A 20,699-nucleotide genomic window follows, 5' to 3' on the forward strand; every position below is an offset into this window, starting at 1 on the left:
AACTTCTATTGAGTTACACTGTGTGGAGGAGGGCTTCGTGCAGACGACAGGTTCACGCCAGAAACAAACACGCGGCTAGGTGGTGTTTAAAGACCATAAGAAGAACGGCTCAGACGGAACCGAAAGCATACACATAGATGCACTCCAGATTCGCTCTCAGAAGTAAATACTCAGTATATGAAAAAATCGGCTGTTCCTTGAAAAAAAAAAATCGCGACCAGTCGTACACAGAAAAAACGTCTGTTACGTCTCATCGACGTATCGAAGACGGAGTGAGTGATTTCACCACAGTTTCTGAAGGGCGAGAGAGGACCCAGCCCTAATGTGTAATTCAGAGGACAAAGCGGCAACCATAGTGTTTGTTTGATTTGGTAAGCTAAACAAATATTACTTTTTTTTTTTACCATAGCATAGAGATTTCGTGTTATACTGATACTCGGAGTTTAGTAGGCATGTTTTGCTAGTATACGTGTATTTACTATGTCGACTACTTGGTTGTTGTGGTAGTCAACGTTGTAAATAAGATTCGGCTTTGCTGTCATTGGTAGCTTTCCTTCTTATTCCCGCCCTCTCTTTACATGTACATTTACCGTTGACAAATCTCGATGTGTTATTTTCACAGAAACTGGTCAATTTCGTAACAATGCCGCCGTCTACAATAACGGCGGAATATGACGGGTCTCTAGCTTGGCAATATGCCAAGGTTGTCGGAGTCATTGCCGCTTACTGGGTTGTGTCCATATCAATGGTATTTCTCAATTCACATTTGTTGTCATCAAAGGATCGTCTTGAGGCGCCCCTATTTATCACGTTTACACAGTGCGTTATTACCGTTGGAATCTGTTTATTGTTTAGCTGCTTAAGCAAGGTTTGTTTAAAGCACATTATTCGTATATCGTTTTATCATAAAAATAAAGTCTAACGCAAGTCTAAATGGGTTTAATTTAAATTTCTTTCTTGAACTTAAGCTGTATTGCATTTTATACAAAAAAAAAAAAAAAAGATTTTTTTTGGTTCTAGACAGCTCAGAGTTTTTTAAAAGGATTACTAAAAAAATGAAACTCAGTTATACCTCAGAGCAATACCCGATAATATGAAAATATTATAAGACGTAGGATCTTCAATTGATACACGCTTTTATAAAAAGAAAGAGGGCATACGAGCAATATAATTTTTTGAGCATAATGCAATAACGTTACACATGTAGGTTTATCATTTAAATTACCAGCTAATTAACGTGCAGATTACTTGTGTCTTATTATCTATAAACTGACTTAAATTAGATCTGTTTCCTGATTATTTATAGCTCTATTAAATTAGAATCAAAACGATGTCAGTCACTAAAGTTTTATTCTCTGACATGCACGTAACGGGGAAGTTCTACTATAGACAATACTCTGGGATCCAAATCCTCGATCCCGGATGGCCGTCTTTGATAGTTCGGTCTGGAATTATCTCCCGAAAGCATGATCTTAAAATACATCATATTTTAAATCTGCTCGACTTTGTATTTTTGGTAGGCGTTCCCGCGTTTCTTCTGGTTTCCAGCATGTACCTTGGATACTGTAAAACTTGTACGACTTTCTCCTGTATCAGTCTTCTTTGTTATGATGATTACATTTAATAATCTTTGCCTAAAATATGTTGGAGTGGCATTTTACACTGTGAGCCGGTCGCTAACAACAGTCTTCAACGTTATATTCACCTACATCATTCTCAAACAGAGAACATCATTATACGCTCTCGTCTGCTGTGGTGTCATCATTGGTAAGGGGGAATTTATTTTTGAAAAGCTGGCAAGAGTAATACAAAGCGAAACTATTTTGCTTGAAAGTTGATATTTTAATAAAATTACGATAGACGACAATTACAATATGAATTTCTTTGATGTTTTACATTTACTGACGTGCTAAAGTGGAAATTCATACATGCAGTCACAGAAGAAATTTATGCATGTGCGTATCGGAACGCACAGGAATAATAGACTTCGCAAGGAAGGTTTTGAAATATCTAGCAGCTGGGCGTCTTGTCTTATCTATGCACCTTTAACATTGGTACGGCTATGCAGGTGGTTTCTTGCTGGGCGTTGACCAGGAGGAATCATCTGGTACGCTGAGTCTGATCGGCATCATTTACGGACTAATCGCGTCGGCTTCACTGAGCTTGTACTCTATCTACACAAAAAAAGTAAGCTTTTCGTAATAACGTATGTTATTAGTTATTAGGAATCATATCTAAATGATTTAATATTGAAGGTTTTATGAGATCTGTGAGACGTTTTGGAAATTTCTGAAGATCACGAAACTTGAAGACTTCGAACTGGCAACTAATGCTCAAATCGCTAAAATACTGACTATAACCTCGCGACTATTTATGCAGCAAGCACATACCTTTTACTCTGACGCTTTTTATTTTAGGTGACCATTATTGTGTTTTCTTTGGAATTTTATATTGTTCTATGTTATTTAGCGTGGTGAGGTGATAGCATCAAATATGAACGATATTTTCACAGCGTTTCTTTTCGTATTATAATAAACGCAATGAAATGGGGGCAGGGGCAAGTTGTCAACCTTTTTATTGTTATACGGCAGTGACACGCATTTGTTGGGACTTCCACTGAACGCACTATTAGTCCAAAAACATCGTGAAAGCCGTTTCGATCATCGCTGTTGTTGCCGTTAACAATTTGCTTTTAGAATATTACTCATTTCTGCGATATGGGGCGTGAAACACCAAATCGGTGAACGTGGAACGCTAAACATAAATTATTTCCATTCAAATAAGCCATCCATTGAACTATGATTACTAGCAGAATTCGCAAACTATGCCACTGCCTCTATATACATATACTGTAAAGATATAGAGTAAAGACTCTCAAACTGTTAAGAGACATTGGCTCACGCTCTATTTAGATACCCAATAATGTTTTAAACATTTTTTTTGTTAGTTGCAGTGTACTTAGTGGGTTACGTCCTTGTTTGCCAAACTTGAAGGGAATACGTGATAGTCTCGGTTAAAATCCGGACGCAGACACAGTTCGTTCCGGGGCCGGTTGTCTAATTGAATTTCTAAGGCGGTACTGCACGCAAATCTCGAAACATAATAATATTGTAAAAGATATCTTTGGTCGGTTAGAGTTTTCAGTCGCGAAATAACAAATAGATTCCATAATCTTAATACGTGTAATTTTACTGTAGTCTCAGAATACTTCGCGCTACTGATTGGGAACTATTTTGCCAAAATTTCTTTAATCGTAACTGTTAAGTCTACTATAAAAAAATGCAAATGTTTCGGGTTTTTTTCGTTATCACAGGCAGCGTTCTTAAGAATTGCTTTCGGTTCGGCTAGAGTAATTTCTACTGCTGTCACAATAAGGATGGTGAAGGTGATATTAAGGATGGTGATAAGGATGATTTAATAATAAAATTAAAATACTCAACATGTTGGATGATTTAATAATAAAACTGAAATACTCAACATGTTCTCTGTGCTAAAACTGTTGTTCATTTAGGTGCTGAAACTTGTCAACGACTCTGTGTCGCTATTGTCTTACTACAATAATGTCAACGCTATGGTCATGTTCATTCCGTTGATTGTGTTAAGTGGTGAAGTTCCTGCGATTATGAAGTTTTCGCAGCTCGACTCACTCGTTTGGTGGTCACTTGTCGTTGTTGTGGGGATCTTCGGTTTTGCCATTGGCTATGTAACTATGCTTCAGATTCAGGTGAATAAACACGCCGTAACGCTTGCGAAAGGCAGCAGCACACGTTTGTTGTAGCAATTTGAAGGGTACATTTTTGAAGACGTAGAGTGCAACACATAACAAAATAGATCATAACTCAAGCCATGTTCCAGTTGCTGAAACTTGGGTGATGTATTACCTAATGCGATTATAACCAATAAAGCCATACGGTTTTTTAGGTCCGATTCATACATAAAATTCAATTTTTTAGATTTTTCCAAGCTATAGAATTTGCAGTTTGTTTAAAAGAAAGCGTATTAGATTAGAGGTTCAGTTTGTGGACAATATAATTATGAAACTCCAAAATCGCCGTGCCGGAGAACGTTTTTTCAAATGGGGTTTGACCAGGCATATAGCAATTAGGATTTTTATTAAAGACTAAAAATTTTTAATGTTAATATTTCGCAGTGGGTAGTAAAGTCTGTAACACTATGTGTGACTGATTTAAAATACATTAAGGGTAGATTATATTCGAGCTGGACTGTTCTGATATCAGAGCCAAATCAAAATATTGGGAAATTGATTTCGATCTAAAACACAACATAGCCAAGTTTCCATTATTTAGCATAAGGTGTTTATTGTTTGTTTTGTATTGGGCGCAGGTGACATCTCCTCTCACCCATAACGTATCTGGTACAGCAAAAGCCAGCGTACAGACCGTGTTAGCTGTTGCATTCTCTAAACAGGTTTGAAAATTTTTTGGTTGATCTACGAAAGATATTTCCTCCTACATAGTTTATATATCTCTTCGTATTCGAAGGATCTTTCGAATTCAAGCTTTTGACATTTCTATTTTACTGGTCCTCGTAAATAAAATTTTCAAGATAGCATGATCCTTTATCTGAACCGTTTTCTAACAAAATTTAAGTTTTTCTTTGTAATCTGAGAAAGGTACAAACAGTAAAAAGCCAAGGCTTTGACGATTTGAAGAGACGAAGTCAGCTGTTTGTAATTATAGCTGTACATAATAGTTTATTTTTTTGCTTGAACTCAATTTGCTAATCTCCGTCAGATCAAGCTAGCTGTAAGAAACAAAAGCGAAGTTGCGTAACTTTATTTTTTCCTCTAGAAATCAACCAGATTGTTGCAATGTAGTAATCATAACAGAAAGACCTGTGATAATATTAAATATCATCGTGATACGAGTCAAAACGTTTTAGGGAATAGAGGGCGTCCCCTGTAGAAAGATTACATGAATATGATGGCTTCGACTTTACCATTTTATTCAGTAGTGTTTCTATTTGTTTTAACATTAGTAAAACCAACAACTCCAACAAAACAAATTTATAGAATCAATGAAAATAATAACAATCCCGTGCTTTCTTTACGTGCACCACGCATATGCAGACAGCATAATTTTGTTAGTCAGGGCAGTAATAGCAACAACCAACAAATTTTCTCGTAGTTAGGGGTAATGCAAAGGAGGTGCACGCAACCTTGGACAGCACGTTACGATTAAGGTTCAACACACACAACAAAACTTTCGAGGCAGCTTGAGTGCATCCCTTGGTCAAACTACCACTTCATCTCTAATCTGTTTACCTCAACTATGTTTCCTAACAGGTGAAATCGATTTTGTGGTGGACCTCAAACGCACTCGTCCTTTTAGGTTCAGCGATGTACACGCGAGTGCGGCAGCTTGAGATGGCCAAATCGTACAATGAGCGCGGGCCTTAGGCCGCAAAAAATTCTTACCAAATATCTAAGTTGACGAAGATAGCGCCCTAAATCGTAGTCATTTCCGATGGCACGTGCTGTATTAAAAGCCTTAAATCTTGTTGGCTATGTACACAGAATAAAAGCATAAGAAATCAAACCCTTGATGAAACAATTGTAAGTTAGGCCAGAATTATAAGCTTTGTTGTGAAGGGTTGTATATAGGGTCAACTGTACAGGCATGGACCATGACAAACAACTAGCAGAAGGAGAGTTGAATGTGAGTAAAACTTAATTCAAGTTAAGAAACAAAATAGACACTATGAAGGACGTCATACGTCTTACAATGCTCATTATTTTATATACAAATGCATGCTAATTAACTGATAGAAGTTTTTATGCTGAGGCAACCAGACAACTAACGTAAGATTAGAATTTCACGCAGTTCTAGTGCGCATTTCACATAGGCCAAATAGTGAATCCTATGATGTGTAAGAATCACGTTCTAGGGGTCAGTCGTCTAATGGTTTAAGTATCAACTTGTTCAGGAATAACAGATGTTTGTATATAAACATAATTACTAATTGAAAGGTGAGAGCTTTGGTTCACACTTACAATTCTATTAAACAAAAACTGGGGTGTCTTTTGAGATTGATTGAGAGAGAAGTGGTAAGCACATTAGTTATAGGAAACTTAATCTCCGTAGTAAATGGTTTATTTAATTATACTTGTCGTGTTGTATACGTCATTGGCAAATCTTAGAGTACATTAACAGGCATTTTTTAGTGACGGCAAGACAAAACCGCCGACCTCTTCTTCATGTCAACTACTTCAATGAGCGCCAATGATGTAGAACTTCAATGAGTCATGAGCGTCAAACAAATATTTCGTGCTTAGAAATTAAAAAAAGCTGAACTATGTTAAAATATCCTTTTATTCTTGAAGAGATTTTGTGACGATGGTTCTCAAAATCATTAATAATGTTAAATTACACTTCCTAAAGACATTGGTTACTTGTTTATATGTTATAAATCCTGCTTCCACAGTTACTTGTGAACTAGAAGTACTTATATAGTTATATAATGTTATATAGACATCATTCTTTATTCACTTCTAATATACATCTTAGTACATTTATCTTCTATGCAATATTTACATTGTCATGGTATACAGACACGAATGCGTATATATACATATAGGCGTCATGTAGTCACACCAAATTAATCTAGCTTTGCGCTAGTTTCATGCCAATCGTGCCGCGATTCTTCCTGTCAGCTGACAAATGTAATGTTTTTCCTTCCGGCCGGTATATGCTGAAGTCTATACTGTAAGACTCATCGTTTTTTTTTCTTTTTTCGTTCCTTTTTGCTGTAGGTGTTAAGATACAAGTTGATGTGAAGCATTTTCCAGATATTTATAATGCTATTAGTAAGCACTTAAACAATTCGACTTAGTTGCCGAAAGCTACGAGCCTTAAAAGTAATGCCGGCAAAAATTTAAGTTACTACTGAAAAAATTTCTTACTGAAAATATCCGTGTCTAGGCAGTAACTCAATATTATACTGTCGGTAAAAAGAACGATGGGCTATCTTTTGTTCAGTTTATAGAGTTTATTTCACTTCTATCCCTTCACTGAGAAGTCGCTCCTATAGGACAGATAACAATAGAGGGTTACTGTTGCCCTGAGTGGCTTACTATAAATTTTACATAATTTAATGGTTTGTCCTCTTCGGTATCTGAGTGTCGTGTTCTTTGAAGGAGTATCATCAAACTCGTACAGGATGGCTCTACTAGCGTATAGCTTTGCACAATAATCAACTGGTAGGAGCAATCACTTTTAAGCAAGAGTTGGTGTTACTTTTTTGTCTTCTTTTTTTGGTTACATCGTTATTATTCAACGTCGGCGAGAAGCTCCTTGACTTCACGGACCATCTTGCCAATTTCGTGTCCACTACTCACATGAAATCACCGACAAACACTGTACTAAACTATTTGTACACAGAACTATTTACAATCTATTGATTTAGAAAGATGTCAATTTCTCAAATACGTAAATGTCAAGCATTCTATGATTTATCTATTAGTACTATTATCGCTGTGCTAAATCATAGAATAACTGGCAGTTGTTTTATAACGTATTAGTTAGTTGAAAAACATAGTCACTATCTCAATAGCTTACTTGATTTTAAGTCTACTTTCCAACGCGACCCGTTGACTTTCACCCAAAGCTGCAAAAGCATCCCGGGCACTCATTGACTCCTGTTTGAGTATACGCTCGAACTGCTCAAGATCTTCACAGTTCTTTCTACGCTCTTTGGTCGACTCGAGAACGCTTTCAAGTCGATTCATTCTTTCGTAGAGGGACTGAACTTCTTTCACCATTTGCGGGTTGGCTGCGGATGGATTTTTACGTTGTACCATCTGTATGACGTCATGCAATCTGCAATCATAACATGAGAAAACACAAAAAGTGATTCATTACACGTATCATTGAAATAAAATTTTTCTTGAAGATAAAAAAAATCTAATAACAAATAAAAGAACTTCTGATGTATACCATGAGTTGATGTCAGCTATTCTCTTCCTCTTGTATTCTTATGGTTTTCTCTCATATATATGAAAATCACACTGTACATTTGTCAGTGTCCACTTATTGCAGCTTCAGTAAAATTCTTGTCAATTTTTCCTTCTAAGAAGCACAAACCTTAGCATAAGCTTGCGTTTCTGTTCTTCGCATGCGCTAAGTTTTTGATTTAGTTTCTGGTTCTGAACGGTAACGTCATTCAAGTCTTGTTCCAACTGTCTCAGCTCCCCAGATTGCAAGTCCTTTGTTTCACGCAACGATTGACTCGTGTCCTCGATAAGCTTTTTTACAGCTATTAATTGAGCAAAATGTTGTTCCCGAAATCGCTGCGTTGTCTGGAGAGCTAATTCAAGTAATTCTTTAGGACTGGTTACCTGAAAGAGGATGCAGTATATGATAGTGAAATAAATGCAAAGGCGTTCTCAAATCTATGGCCACTTAACAAGATGCTAATTCGACGCTGTCAATAGAAAGATCTGGCTCGAATTTGTTAAGTCTACGCGCTCTCTGGTTTTTTCATAATCGCTTTTGTGACTTTCTAATCAGACACGTTTAAGAAAAGGCACTCCCGCGACGTTTCTCTTCGCGACTCATAAAGCCTAACCCTATAAGGGTGTGTTTCGTAAATTTGCATCTATTACAAACCAACAGTAAGAAATTATACACGAGTCATAGTACTCATCATTTTAGAATTTTAATTTAGTCTTAATATGATGGCGGAATTATTTGGTGAGTTCAGTTGAGCTTAAATTACGTTGGGCTTTAGTTCAATGTGATAGAGTTGACCTACCTTGTCCGCTTGAACTAGCACCGGTACCCGTGACCCTGTGAGAATCATTTTAATTTCTCTTTCGAAGTCTGTCGGTGGTATTCCACTCTTCGCGCTTTCCGAAAGAGGTTCTTCAGTTAACAAAATATTCTTTAATGATTTCTCGAATCGATACCTGCAATAAGTTTCTGTTTAAATTCCTAAGCCGACACAAATGTGCAAGTAAAGGTTGAGGCTATTTGGTAAATCGTTCGGATCCTTAAACAGTAATAATTTAACGGAGCAATTTTATATTTGCATATAATAACATATTTGCCCAAAGTATTTGCATACAACTAGTCTTAGATCATTCGGTTCCATAGATCTTTATAATATATTTCCTGATGATACGAAGAATCTTCTACCTTCTTACTTCATTTAATACTTCTATGCTATTATATTTCCAGCATTTTCTTAGGAACCCTTAGTACTACCGCAATTATAACACATATAAGAGTAATCTACTCATGCGTGCTTGTAAGCGTCTACCTGCTTAGTGGAATATTGACGACCTTGAGACCTGATGTAAGTATAGCTAACCACGGTGACGGCAAGGCGGGCAGAACGCATAGTCCCAGAGGTGCATCTGGCGCAGATGCTTCAGTCGTCCGTGTGCAAACAACCTGTTCCGCTAACGAATTGGGGCTGGCGCTGTTTATACAGTTTCTAACTTCAAGTACGTTCGTTGAGGTATCCGTGTCTACGGAAAGACAGCAAGCCGCAAAAATCTTGAAATTGCTTAGCAACCACATAAGCTTGAGTCGCCTATCGATCCCTGTTTTTCATGCTATTCTCCAATATTGGATCCATTAGTCTACCACATTATAAACGATTGTTATATAAATTCTTATTAAAAAAGCTCATAAAATGAGTGTACTTACGAAATTTACTCATGTTCTCTAATTAGGAACTCAAGTTGTAATAGCACAGTAATGTACCACAGCCAACATTAACTTCCTGTCAGCGCGAACGATTGCTATTGTTGCACATATTCGTGCACCTGTTTGACTTGCGTTATGATGTTTTTATAATAAACTTTTGACTGTAGTTATCTACACAAGCGTTTAAAAACTAACTACCATTGTAGTGCTATACATGTACTTTAACAATCCTACCTCCCTGCTGGGCAAATGTGAATAGGCGCTCAGTGAATGGAATGATTACAACATGTACACCGGAATCGTGGTGGGCGAAGTAACGATTGGACAGAGCGGGATCCCGTTGCAAAAGAATTGGACAGCGGATGACATCGTTCGGATCCGTCATTTCGGAGTATGTCAAGTTCAACCTTAGCTGAAAATCAGAGCCCAATCAGATCAGAATGAAGAATATGTTTAATATCGTTACCATATACTGTTCACAAGCCAGGAGACAAATCGATATCGATAAGATAACTACAATATGCACTTCGGCCCGCTCTAATAGGTTTTAAAAGCAGATGATTTCGAAAAGAAATTCTAAACTCAAAATCCGATAACAGTAATATTTACCGTAAGAATTAGTATACAGAAGGTAGATATATGTACCGTACTCTTTAGTACAAATGCAAGGTAAATTATTAGCCTATGCTGTAGTCAGGAAAGAGAAATGCCTGCAGTAAGCATTGAATACCGACGTGCTTGATACAGTACGTAGAATCCATTACAAACATACAATCCATACCGCCGTTACACTTAACGTTTATTGAGACATTACCTGTTCAAAAATGTATATTTCAGGTTCCACATCGGGGCTTTCTGTGGGAAGAACAAGACAATGGTACAGGACTCCGCCTGTGCCTCCCAAAATTAGAATTGTGGAGTCAGCCGGATTGCAGTTGAGTGATAGAAGAGCAAACCCATCCGAGCCGAAATTATCCTCGGCTTCAGGCAACATTACTAAAGGTCTTTTCGATACTCGAGGCTTACTACGGACCGAAGAACGTATACAAAATACAGATAAAAAGGGTTACATGAGTAATCAAGCACTACAGCGCTAGCTGGCTAAATCAATTGGGTCGGTATGGTTGATAATCTGAGCTGTACTAGATTTTGGTGATTTACAAAAGCACAATAAAGATAAATAATGATAATATGAATAATACAAATAAGACAATATATACGAAAATACTTAGTAAACGTGCTCTGATTACTGCAAACAATACGTAGCTACGCAGATTCGCCATATATATTGATCACACACCTGTTTGCTGTCGATTCCAGTCCGGTGACATGATAAATCGATCCCGAAGCGCTCAGACAAAATATTTCTTGTGCAGATCTGCCAAATGCAAAGTCCACTAACTGAGAGCCTGTAGCCGACGCAATGCTAAAGTTCATTCGTGACAACGATAGCGACCGTCGGATGACTTGTACCTGCGGGCGTGCCACGAAAACCAGCAAATTAGTAATGTAATCGTAATCAAAATATTTAATCAACTAATAGAAGTACTCAACACATGAAGTTCTTACATAGAACGAAGCAAAAGCTCAAGTTTGTTCACTTTTATCAAAAGCTTGTTACCAAATGCAAATGTCGAGTTTTACAAAGCGGAGCTTTACTCGTGTTCAAGATAAACAGCCGCTAGATGCCATATATTAAATGTCATATTCCGCTTTATGTTCTGTGTATCTCAGTAGCTCCAAGTACACAAACTTCCTTAATCTAAATACCGTTGTTAATGCATTCATGTGCTTTTTCGAGATATCAAATAGCCGAAGGCAATTGTCACTCGTTAGCATCACTACTTCACTGGCAGAGTCCGGAACCCACTGGAGGCCTAACACCTCGAGGCCTGCTGTCTGCATTAGCAATAATTCTCCTATACCCCAACTCCTAAAACCGTAACAGCAAACACAGCGGAGTTTTCTTGTGTTATCGTTTTCATTTGTTATAATAATAACAATTTTTGTTAATAAGCTCATAGAATATTTATGGACTTTTTTGGCAGGCAGTTGTCACAAGCAAACACAAACGATTACCAGGTGTATTAGATGAACGCAGCCTCTAATCAATTCTCGTATACATATGTATGGGTAATAATAAAAGCAATCTAACGTAATGCACCTAAACATACTAAATATATCTTGAACATAGGAAGTTAATTGTACTCACTTGCATTGTAGTGGGGCATCCCCTGTGGCGTTTCTGAAGTTATCATGGTGAGGAAGTGCTACGACGACGGCGCCATTGGCGCCCCATAGAAGAAGATTCCCAGTCGGTGATGGGCAGAGACGATCAACAGAGAACGTCACTTTGTGGCTAAGAGATAGTTCCTGTTGAGGGAAAGAGTTAGAAGATGACAATTCTTCAAGGTGGTTCAATATAAGACTTATCATTTGCACAAAAAGGCTCATTATTGTGGACAGTTGTCGAAGGTCTCTCATGCTGGCACGAGCGGGATTCAATTTCGTGATTATTCATTAAGGGAAAAAAGAATTCGAACGGTGAACATTCAATGAATTGTTAGAATTTCATATAATGAGGTACTAAAAAAACGTATGAACCGTTTAAAAACTAAGCTTGTGACAAGTTCTATTTTATTTTTTCGATCTTCGTCCGATGACAAAGAAATTTTGATAATGTACACGTTAAAAAAATAAAAATGAAAACATTGAGCAATATTGTTACATTTACTGAATGCAATAGTTCTCGAATACCTGAGATTTATTAGATTTGTACCTATAGTTAGAGGTACGTTAGATATATCTCTACATTTTCATAGTGTGTATACAAATACTAGACACGCAGCAAATATATACATCTGGAAAGATTAACACTTATATTTACATAACATCGGTCCTCTTTGTCGCCATTGTCGATATCAACAGCACAGAGGCAGCGATTCTGCTCGCTCCATCCAATCAGAAGGTCATTACAGAACGCGAGCAACTGTTTCGGTGAGCTGCACTCAGCCACTTTTCCCATCATGCGAAGAAAAGGCGAATCTGGCGAGTGCCATTTAGCTCCACCAGAAAAATTGCCACCATCATTGGAACTATCACGAGCTGAAGGGGAAGACATTATCGGGTATCAGGCCCCACTATAACTTTCCGCGTGTTTGAGGTGCCACTCAATGAACCAGAAAGGTCAGATGATCTAGAAACAACACAGAAGTATCACCTAGTTTATTTGCTATATGTTTGAAAGTTCTGCGTTATGGTGACGGAACGAAATTTAACAACAGCTAAAGGCCATCCTTTACTGGTGTCCAGATAAAGATGTTCTATTTTTTTGTGACGCGGAATCACTCTTAGTGTTTGTTGCCTGCCTTTCGTAGCAGACGACATGAAGTTGATGGAAAGCGTAGATCACGGCTTGGGTCGGGATCTACCTTAATGAAAATATTGTAGCTGCGACTTGGGTTCTACGTGACCCACCAATGATTCGATTATTGCTATTGAATTATTATTATATTATAAAGTACTGACTTGAACGGCACAGCAATGACCTAATTTCAAATCTGAGCGAGGACGCATTTTGATCTTTTAGAAAAAATCTAGTATATGAAGAAGGCGTTAAATACAGCAGTTCTTCTACGAGTCTTTCCAAACCTGACAGGTCCTCGAATTAAAGCTAAAATAGTAATACCGATGTTTGTCACGAAAAGATTAGCTGAAAGTCAGCGATAGAAACAGTCTGCTTTGTGAATTTTTGCCTTGATAGACCCGTTTCAGTAGGTGCTTGAATGTAGTGTTTCGGCCAGACGGCGAAATTATTGTGGCAATACGGTATCAATAGTGCAGCTATGGATAAGGGCTTGTTGCTCTAATAAGCTAATTCGATCTAGATTACTGAAAGTGCTACTCTGTGATACGCATTTTGTTTAGCTGGGTATTTCCTTTCGATTATTACCCAATCTCGTTTAAAAAGGGATCATTATAACCAGGAATTTTGCACCCAGAAAGGGATCCTAAGTCACCTTGCTAGGAAACCTAGGATACCTCACACTCTGTTAGTTCTGTCTAGATAGGTAGCTAGTTGTCCAGCATGGTTCCAAAAACTGATGAAAGGGTTCACGACGATTTACGCGGGTGGGTTGAAACCATGACCCCTTACACTGGCTGTGTTTTGGTTAACTTGTTTTTTCTTGAACATTGTTGATCTTTTCGAAAACTTCGACAAACGTTTTTTCGTCCGAGTTAAAGACATTGACAGATATTATACGCTTTCTTTTTTTCGCATTGTGTTGAACTACAACAGCTAGGCTTGCGCTCAGTATACTTGAAAAAGTGGGTTGTTCATGCGAACTTCTTCCAAGATTACCGCTGCTTTACACGACCCTGCTAATAACAATGAGAACAATCCTCTCGTTGATGGACGTATGCTGGAAATGTCTTCATTATAAAAAAAACCATAGACAATATTGCAGTTTATAGCTACGATGAAAGTCTATGAAGTCTTATGTGACCCGATCATCTGTTTATGAAGGCATACTTTTCATATCTGAGTAGATAAAGTCGGCGAGTAAACTGAACGGAAAGCAAAAGGCCAAAAAGCGGACTTCATGTCCTCACCGATCCTCTTTCTATGAGATTCGGCAAGTGCATATAATAAAACCGTATTGAAATCTGAGCTTTCAGTAGAGAACATCTACCGAAGGACGCTATATCACTGTGTTCGTCTGTGTGTATCACAGCGAAATGAAAACAGTCACCCCTAAATATATTTTTTCTTCTTTAGCCATACGCGATTGATCGTACTTATTAAAACCAGACCTTGGTTTACATGAACCGCCAAAGTGAACGAATCCACGTTTCAATTAGATAAGTATGCGTAGAACATTGGCCCACTAAAGAAAATCCTACAAAATCGTATGCAGGTCTGGAATGTGTGTCCATTACAGTGACCCAGACCTATAATCCCTTGGACAAGGGCGTAGTTCCAAAAAAATATGTTTCTTGCGACCTAAGTTACGCCATAGATGCACTACTCGCTACGTTATGTTATGAAGTTTTAAGATTTACCTAATAATCTGAGCGTAGAATAATCGCTTTTACGCGCATGACGTTCCGTAGTCTGCCCTCTTTAATATTAATGGATTTCCATTGGTCTGAAAATAATAACAGTTTGTTTACTTCTTTGGTCAATAGATATGTTTCATATAGCGTGGACAAGTTACTTGTTCATCAAATTTATCATCAGGTTTGGGCTTGGAAATAAACGTATTGTTTTCAAATGTGTGACAAATTCGCCATTTTATACAATGCAAATTACATTCGAAGAGAAAATGGCCTCACCATCAAATATCAATAATCTGTTTTGTTTTGCATCATATACTCAATCGACAGTTATTTACAGGCCAAAAAACGATAAAAAGATCTATTGAAAATCGAGTTTAAAGCAATTAACGAAACCCGTTTACTTCGCACTATTAAAGCTCAGCCGAAAAACTAGATTACCTTCTGACAGACCTCATATTAGCGGTTATTAACCGCATAGCGGTTACATCACACATCTCTCTATCTGCCTCCTAACCTCCCTCCTTCGCCCTCTCTTTCCATTCCTGTTAAACATTTTAAGCTTTGTTTCATGTAAGATACGAAGCCTTTAAATTAATCTTACAATGAAGGATGTTTGATGAGGACCGCAGGCATCTGAATCATGGAATTAGACGGAAACGAAAGCTAAAGCTTATCTTTAAATAAGGAATATGGAAGGAAATAGGAACTATGTTATATGTTGCTCATACATCTGTTGTACGTCAAACAAGAATATTTCAGACTCTTAGCTACGATGGAATCGGCAGAGAAACTAATAGTCAGACACATAACGAATCTTCCCATAATTTTTTTGTTTGAAAAATAATGTCTTTATTATTAATTATCGTTACTGTTAAGCATTTTATACAACGTTAGTAATTAACTAATCGACCATTATGAAGACCCACTAAGAAGTAAGTGGACTTAACGTTTCTTCGTGACCAAATTTACCACTGTCAACAAAATGTACACGATATAAACAATTCGAGTATTTATTATTATTGGTGGTTAACATAACTTATGACGTGTGTTTTTTCTGCTTGTTCTTGTATTGTACCGAACAATTTCGATTGTTCGATTGTTAACCGGTTGCAAAGGTCGGCAATTATCACCAGCCTCGGTATTTGTTGAGGACGCTAAGCGTATATGTCGTAGCTGCCAATGATTTATCGCATTCCCCAGAATAATGAAGATAATGTTATTAAGCTTACACGGGAAGAAATATATGAAGCTATCAAAAGCAGAAATGTATTTATCTAGTGCCAAAAAAATAGTAGTTAAATTTATAGCAAATTTTTTAGTCAGTGATTTGGCTTAGAGAACGCTCTACGACAGTGCGTAGGCCAATTTATAATTCCCAGACTGTACTGTTATTAAATTAAAGTAACTAGAAAATTTCTATGTATTTTCGTTATTATACGCTACGTACAATATGAGTATGCAACTTTGTCCTATTTTTTTTGCACAAACTTGCATTATGAATCTACATGAATGAGTTTACATGCTGAAGAACTGCATCGATGTTTTTTTTAATTAGGCCTATTTTTTTTTTTATTATGCGTCTTGGCCGGTAACTAAGCATAGGATCGCCATTTTTTGCGTTCGTTCAAAAGCCGAATGTCACAATCAGTACATACAGCACAATTAATAGAATGGGATTTAATGCAACTAAACCTGAGTAAGGCTGATTTCAACCGGCTCGAGAATGATGTACCATCTCACGTTCTCTGTGCAAGGAGGCATCGTAAGGGAACCCTGGTAGGTTATGTAGGATTTGACGACAAGGTCGTGTGAGGAGCTGGAGCATAGCACAGATGAACATAAAATAGGGTTATCCTAAGAAACAATGGAAGCTCTAACTTTACACCTCTCTACAGTAAAGCATGCACACTATGTGTACACATAAATAGCGCGAGCGAACGTCACTGTACTTCCGTAAGCTACGCAGTCACCTTATGTTTCAGTTAAGCAGTTCACTTCAATTATTCCCAAAGCCCGAGTCCATTCTTGTACATACCCTTGAACTTGTAAGTATTAGCCGAATTTAACTTTATTAATAGTAAGTGTTTAAATTAAACAACTTACTCATAAAGTTCTTTACGTAGTTCTTTACCGCCTACTTTCTAAGATTATTCACCATTATTGACTCCGTTACAATAACACTAATTGCATATGTGATTTTCTATCGTCTATGCCTTCCTGTCCTGTCTGATCAGTCGTCCTGATGTCTATAAGATGGACTTGTTCCTGGCGAGGCTGATCGCGTTTATCTCAATCGTGTACAAAAGGCTTAAATGCCGCCCGCAATTTAGGAGCATACCAAATTGAAGGTTTACCGATAAATTAAAACAAATAGGTAGTGATTACAATCTGTACGAAGCTTATGAAATCGCTCCGTGCATTAATACGTTCCTGTTAGTTCACCATAGTTTTAATATATTTGCATGTTTCAAGCAGGTGTAAAAAAAAAAAGACACATCGTTGGAAAGCAATGGCAGCGACCGAATCCGCTCACTGTTCGGTCTCACCCGAGCTAATAGATAGCACTTGTTGTCTATTGATTTTATACAGCGGCAAAAGACGCTTTTTAATTTTTTTTCCTTTGGCTAGCTATCTGTTTACAGCTAACGGTTCTTAGCGTTCGCCACGTACCATACGGCGATACGTGATAACCTAACGCGTAAACGTTTGGACGATGCTAACTCACGCGTTCGATATCGTAACTTGGTGACTTTTTTTTGGTAAAATGTTGGCGAGACGCAGGTGAAAGAACTGCTGTGGGTATGATCCAAACATTTTGAGGAAATTCTGGAGATTAGTATTCGTCTGCGATGTAACCTGCGCAGGTAAGCCAAGCGGTGCACACAATAAACAATGATTAGCAATGAATTTCAATATAAAGTGGTAGCCTGAGGAAGCCTATTGCTACATTCCTATTTTCCCCATCAGTACATCGAAATCTGCATCTTTCATCATCACGACTATGAATCAAAGCACTGTTTGTACTTCGAACATTGTGAACCAAAATGGAGACGTTTATAGATACCTTTAGCGGTGTCAGTACACGGTAGGTATCTATAAGTGGTAGGGCAAATGATAATCATTAAAAAAATCGAATTTTCGACTGTGTGTCACTGGAGGAGAATTAACTTACCTGGAAAAATGCAGCAAGCACAACTATACTCGCCGTCGTACTGAGCGGATCTTTGAGCCGATAATGAACAAATTGAACCTGAGATGTAACAGATAAGATGTCATTGTACCTTGGTCAGTTCTGCCAGTCAATTCGACTCGAACGGAATGGCGAAAATAGTTTTGGTATTTATTGCTACCATACAAGTAACCTAGGGCCGATCTATAGTCACATCATTTATAAGCATCCAGTTGATTAAATAAAGATAAAAAACATAAAAAAAACAGAGCAAATTTTCATATGATTTTCAACTACGCCAAATGTTGTCAAATAATTAGATCATGGACGGTATTTGGGAGAGGTTCGGCTAACTTTTCATACATGAAAACAGAGCATGTGACGAGATAGCATGCATCGAATTTTCTACGTTTCCTGCCAACGTTCATCTTTCTTCCAATTTTTTTTGCTGCATTTTCAGCGATTCGCCCTGGTCACCGCATGCCTATTAATTCATAAATCTACGCTAGGACAATTTCACGAACCTCTAATGCAAAGAGTTCGTTGTCCAGGGAGTGCTCCGTTTCCATTGTATCTTTTCCAAACCGAAAGTAGATCTCTTGAAGTTTGTAGACAATACCGTTTGGGTCGAGCACAAAACGATTTCCCGTCATGTTTGCTATAATCACTACGAATAAACCAAATAATAAACGTTATTTTGTTCGTTAAATGTTTCATAAACTATTAAAGCCACATCATCAACTGTGGGGCCCTGTCGACAGCAAACAGCTTAGGATATGTTGACGAGAAGAATAAGATCTATCTCGTTTTGTTAATATTAATCACTCATTTGAAACTTGTTCTTATGACACTTATGAAAGCTATTTCTGATAGTCTCATACCGTAGTCTATTTACTAGAGCCTTAAGATAGGTTTACCTGTCTCCGTTATTTCTGCTATGGCGCCCACTATATTTTGCATAGCACAAACGTGCTAGTGAACCCATATTCTGCAATTAAACTGCCTGAAACGAACCAAAGTCGTCGTCCACACCACCCTCAAAATGACTAATCACCCTAAACCCTCACGGCTGGCTACCGAAGCTGTCACTGTTTTTATACAGCGATACATGTTCCAGTGTACAAATGAATTGATCTAAACAATTCTATAGTAATAACATACGCTGTTCGTGATTAACGCGGATGATTCCTGAATCTACCGGATCATTGTAGTTGATCAGACGTAGTGATAGTGGACGCTTGCAACGTAGTTTATCTGGACACTGGCGCTCTGGCAGATTCGTTGTATTGATCCAAATCGGTGACTGGTTCTTCCCCCCACAATGATTTGGAGGGTCAAATTTTTCTTCGATGATGCGATTCCAATGATTTGGGCCCTTTCCTCTTTTCCCATCGTACGACCACGCATTGTAGTCTCAATCGAAAAATAAAAATTACAGAAACATAAATGGTACGAAATACGAATAGTTTATGTTACTTAACACGAGATTTGAATTAATGGCGATTAGAACGAGAACTAGGATGTGCTTAAGCTGGGTACGTTCTTATTTTCGGATTTACGACTTTTTTCGAAATAGCGTTTGGTGGTCATTTAGTTCAAGGAAAAAAATGAATCCAACTCCCATGTTTGACCTTCGGCGAACAGACGGAGGTGGGGGCATCAATGAGTGACATACGATGTTGAGCAGCATTTGTCGTTTAGCAATGGAACGTGCAAGCTAGTTTGCGGTTGTTCGAGATCGCTGTAATGGGGCACACTTAGAAGCCAACATCTTCGAACATATTCTTTAATGGTAGAACGAGTATCTTCGGCAAAGGCTAGAACGAAATCATTTGTCTTGTAGTATGAAACCATCTTCTTTTCCGGTTCGCTATGCGGTATTAAACTGTTACGAAAGAGGCTCGAATTTACCTATTACTCTAACCGAGAATTGCCGCTTGCTTACAATGACATCGTAGCACTTAACGACATTTCGTAAAATTTCGGCCGGACTTTCGTTACGGCTTGTCGCGTGCAGCCCAGATGGTTTCATAGCAGTTCTATCGTGCAATACTATAACCTTACTGTAGGCGGAAACCGTTCCTCGATCCCAGACGACGATAACATAGAATACAAGGAAAAACATGACGGTGACAAAGAAGAAGCCCACGAGCGTCGTGGCAGCATCTTTTCGCAGAAATATAACCGGATCATCGAGTTGTGCGTCAAAATCGGAAGACATCGTCGTTACGCGTAACGAGCGCTTATCGGCCGCTTTGTAGAGCGTCAATTTTAGGAACACAGGCAATTATTCGCTTTGTTGTTGATTCATGCCTTGCCAATAACGTAATTGCACGACGGTTCGAGTAAATGATGAAGTGTCATCAGCTTTTGAAGCTCTAGAGATAACTTAGCGTGCGTATAGACGATTGTACGGACAAAACGTGTTCGTGAAATCGTATGTACGCCTCGTTCCCATTTTTAATACGGAACTATCTCATAAAAATAATCTAACCCGAGAAGCCTTAGCTCGTATAAAGCCAATACCATCTAAGACGTCTTATTACGTCACGCGTCGCTCTATCTAGTGATGTATCACGATTGAGGTTCGAGCAATAGTGAAGCTGATCTAGTTTTCTTGCCACTGTATGTTTAAACTAAAGCTGGCTCTAGAGGTACAACGGCTAGGCAGTTGGAACAATATTATTCTCGTTACTATCAGCAATTCGATTTTATAATAATGCATTGAGGGAATGGTACCGTGAAGTGTCGCATCATTCTCGTAACCAAGCCTCGTACTAATTTGAGAGCTACTGCTT

At 38.0% G+C, this 20,699-nt stretch overlaps 2 protein-coding genes across 4 annotated transcripts in view; one reads left to right on the forward strand and one right to left on the reverse strand.

Annotated features, from left to right (window-relative positions):
* Positions 1–4: 4 nt before the first annotated feature.
* Positions 5–20,699, forward strand: part of nac (GDP-fucose transporter nac) — a 67,828-nt gene continuing 47,133 nt past the window's right edge. The window contains exons 1-10 of one of the 2 annotated variants that reach the window (XR_015322286.1): positions 5–371; positions 623–868; positions 1,521–1,767; positions 2,069–2,187; positions 3,512–3,724; positions 4,345–4,428; positions 5,306–5,678; positions 9,198–10,062; positions 10,509–10,785; positions 10,992–17,596. Coding sequence is in view for 1 of the 2 variants with exons in the window: in XM_022791404.2 (XP_022647139.1) it covers positions 644–868; positions 1,521–1,767; positions 2,069–2,187; positions 3,512–3,724; positions 4,345–4,428; positions 5,306–5,419 (1,002 nt within the window). In the remaining variant the exon portion in view is untranslated. Of the gene's footprint in view, positions 372–622; positions 869–1,520; positions 1,768–2,068; positions 2,188–3,511; positions 3,725–4,344; positions 4,429–5,305; positions 5,736–9,197; positions 10,063–10,508; positions 10,786–10,991; positions 17,597–20,699 lie in introns of those variants that run through there. The other variant, XM_022791404.2, reaches the window with a different exon arrangement.
* mbo (Nuclear pore complex protein Nup88) lies at positions 6,315–20,669 on the reverse strand. 2 transcript variants are annotated; one of them, XM_022791396.2, is made up of 14 exons: positions 19,966–20,669; positions 19,063–19,314; positions 18,426–18,568; positions 17,905–17,982; positions 11,884–12,044; positions 11,442–11,604; positions 10,972–11,144; positions 10,486–10,696; positions 9,906–10,083; positions 9,280–9,490; positions 8,773–8,926; positions 8,103–8,356; positions 7,578–7,838; positions 6,315–7,349 (listed from the first exon to the last, which is right to left on the reverse strand). In XM_022791396.2, the coding sequence occupies exons 1-14, from the start codon at positions 20,120–20,122 to the stop codon at positions 7,289–7,291; spliced, it is 2,457 nt and encodes an 818-aa protein (XP_022647131.1). In that variant the 5' UTR covers positions 20,123–20,669; the 3' UTR covers positions 6,315–7,288. The 2 variants fall into 2 exon arrangements, with proteins under 2 accessions (XP_022647131.1, XP_022647132.1); XM_022791397.2 differs by lacking the exons at positions 17,905–17,982; positions 18,426–18,568; positions 19,063–19,314; positions 19,966–20,669 and adding an exon at positions 12,559–12,792.

The sequence above is a fragment of the Varroa destructor genome, unplaced genomic scaffold (assembly GCF_002443255.2).
Source record: "Varroa destructor unplaced genomic scaffold, Vdes_3.0 BEIS01000002.1, whole genome shotgun sequence".
Classification (NCBI taxonomy): Eukaryota; Metazoa; Arthropoda; class Arachnida; order Mesostigmata; family Varroidae; genus Varroa; species Varroa destructor.

Coding starts and splice junctions, on each gene's coding strand:
- mbo (XM_022791396.2), bottom strand. CDS start 20,122: ATGTCTTCCGATTTTGACGCACAACTCGATGATCCGGTTATATTTCTG. Junction 12,045..17,904: donor TGCTTGCTGCATTTTTCCAG/GTAAGTTAATTC, acceptor TTCCCTCAACAG/GAACTATCTCTTAGCCACAA. Junction 8,357..8,772: donor TGCTAGTTCAAGCGGACAAG/GTAGGTCAACTC, acceptor ATCCTCTTTCAG/GTAACCAGTCCTAAAGAATT.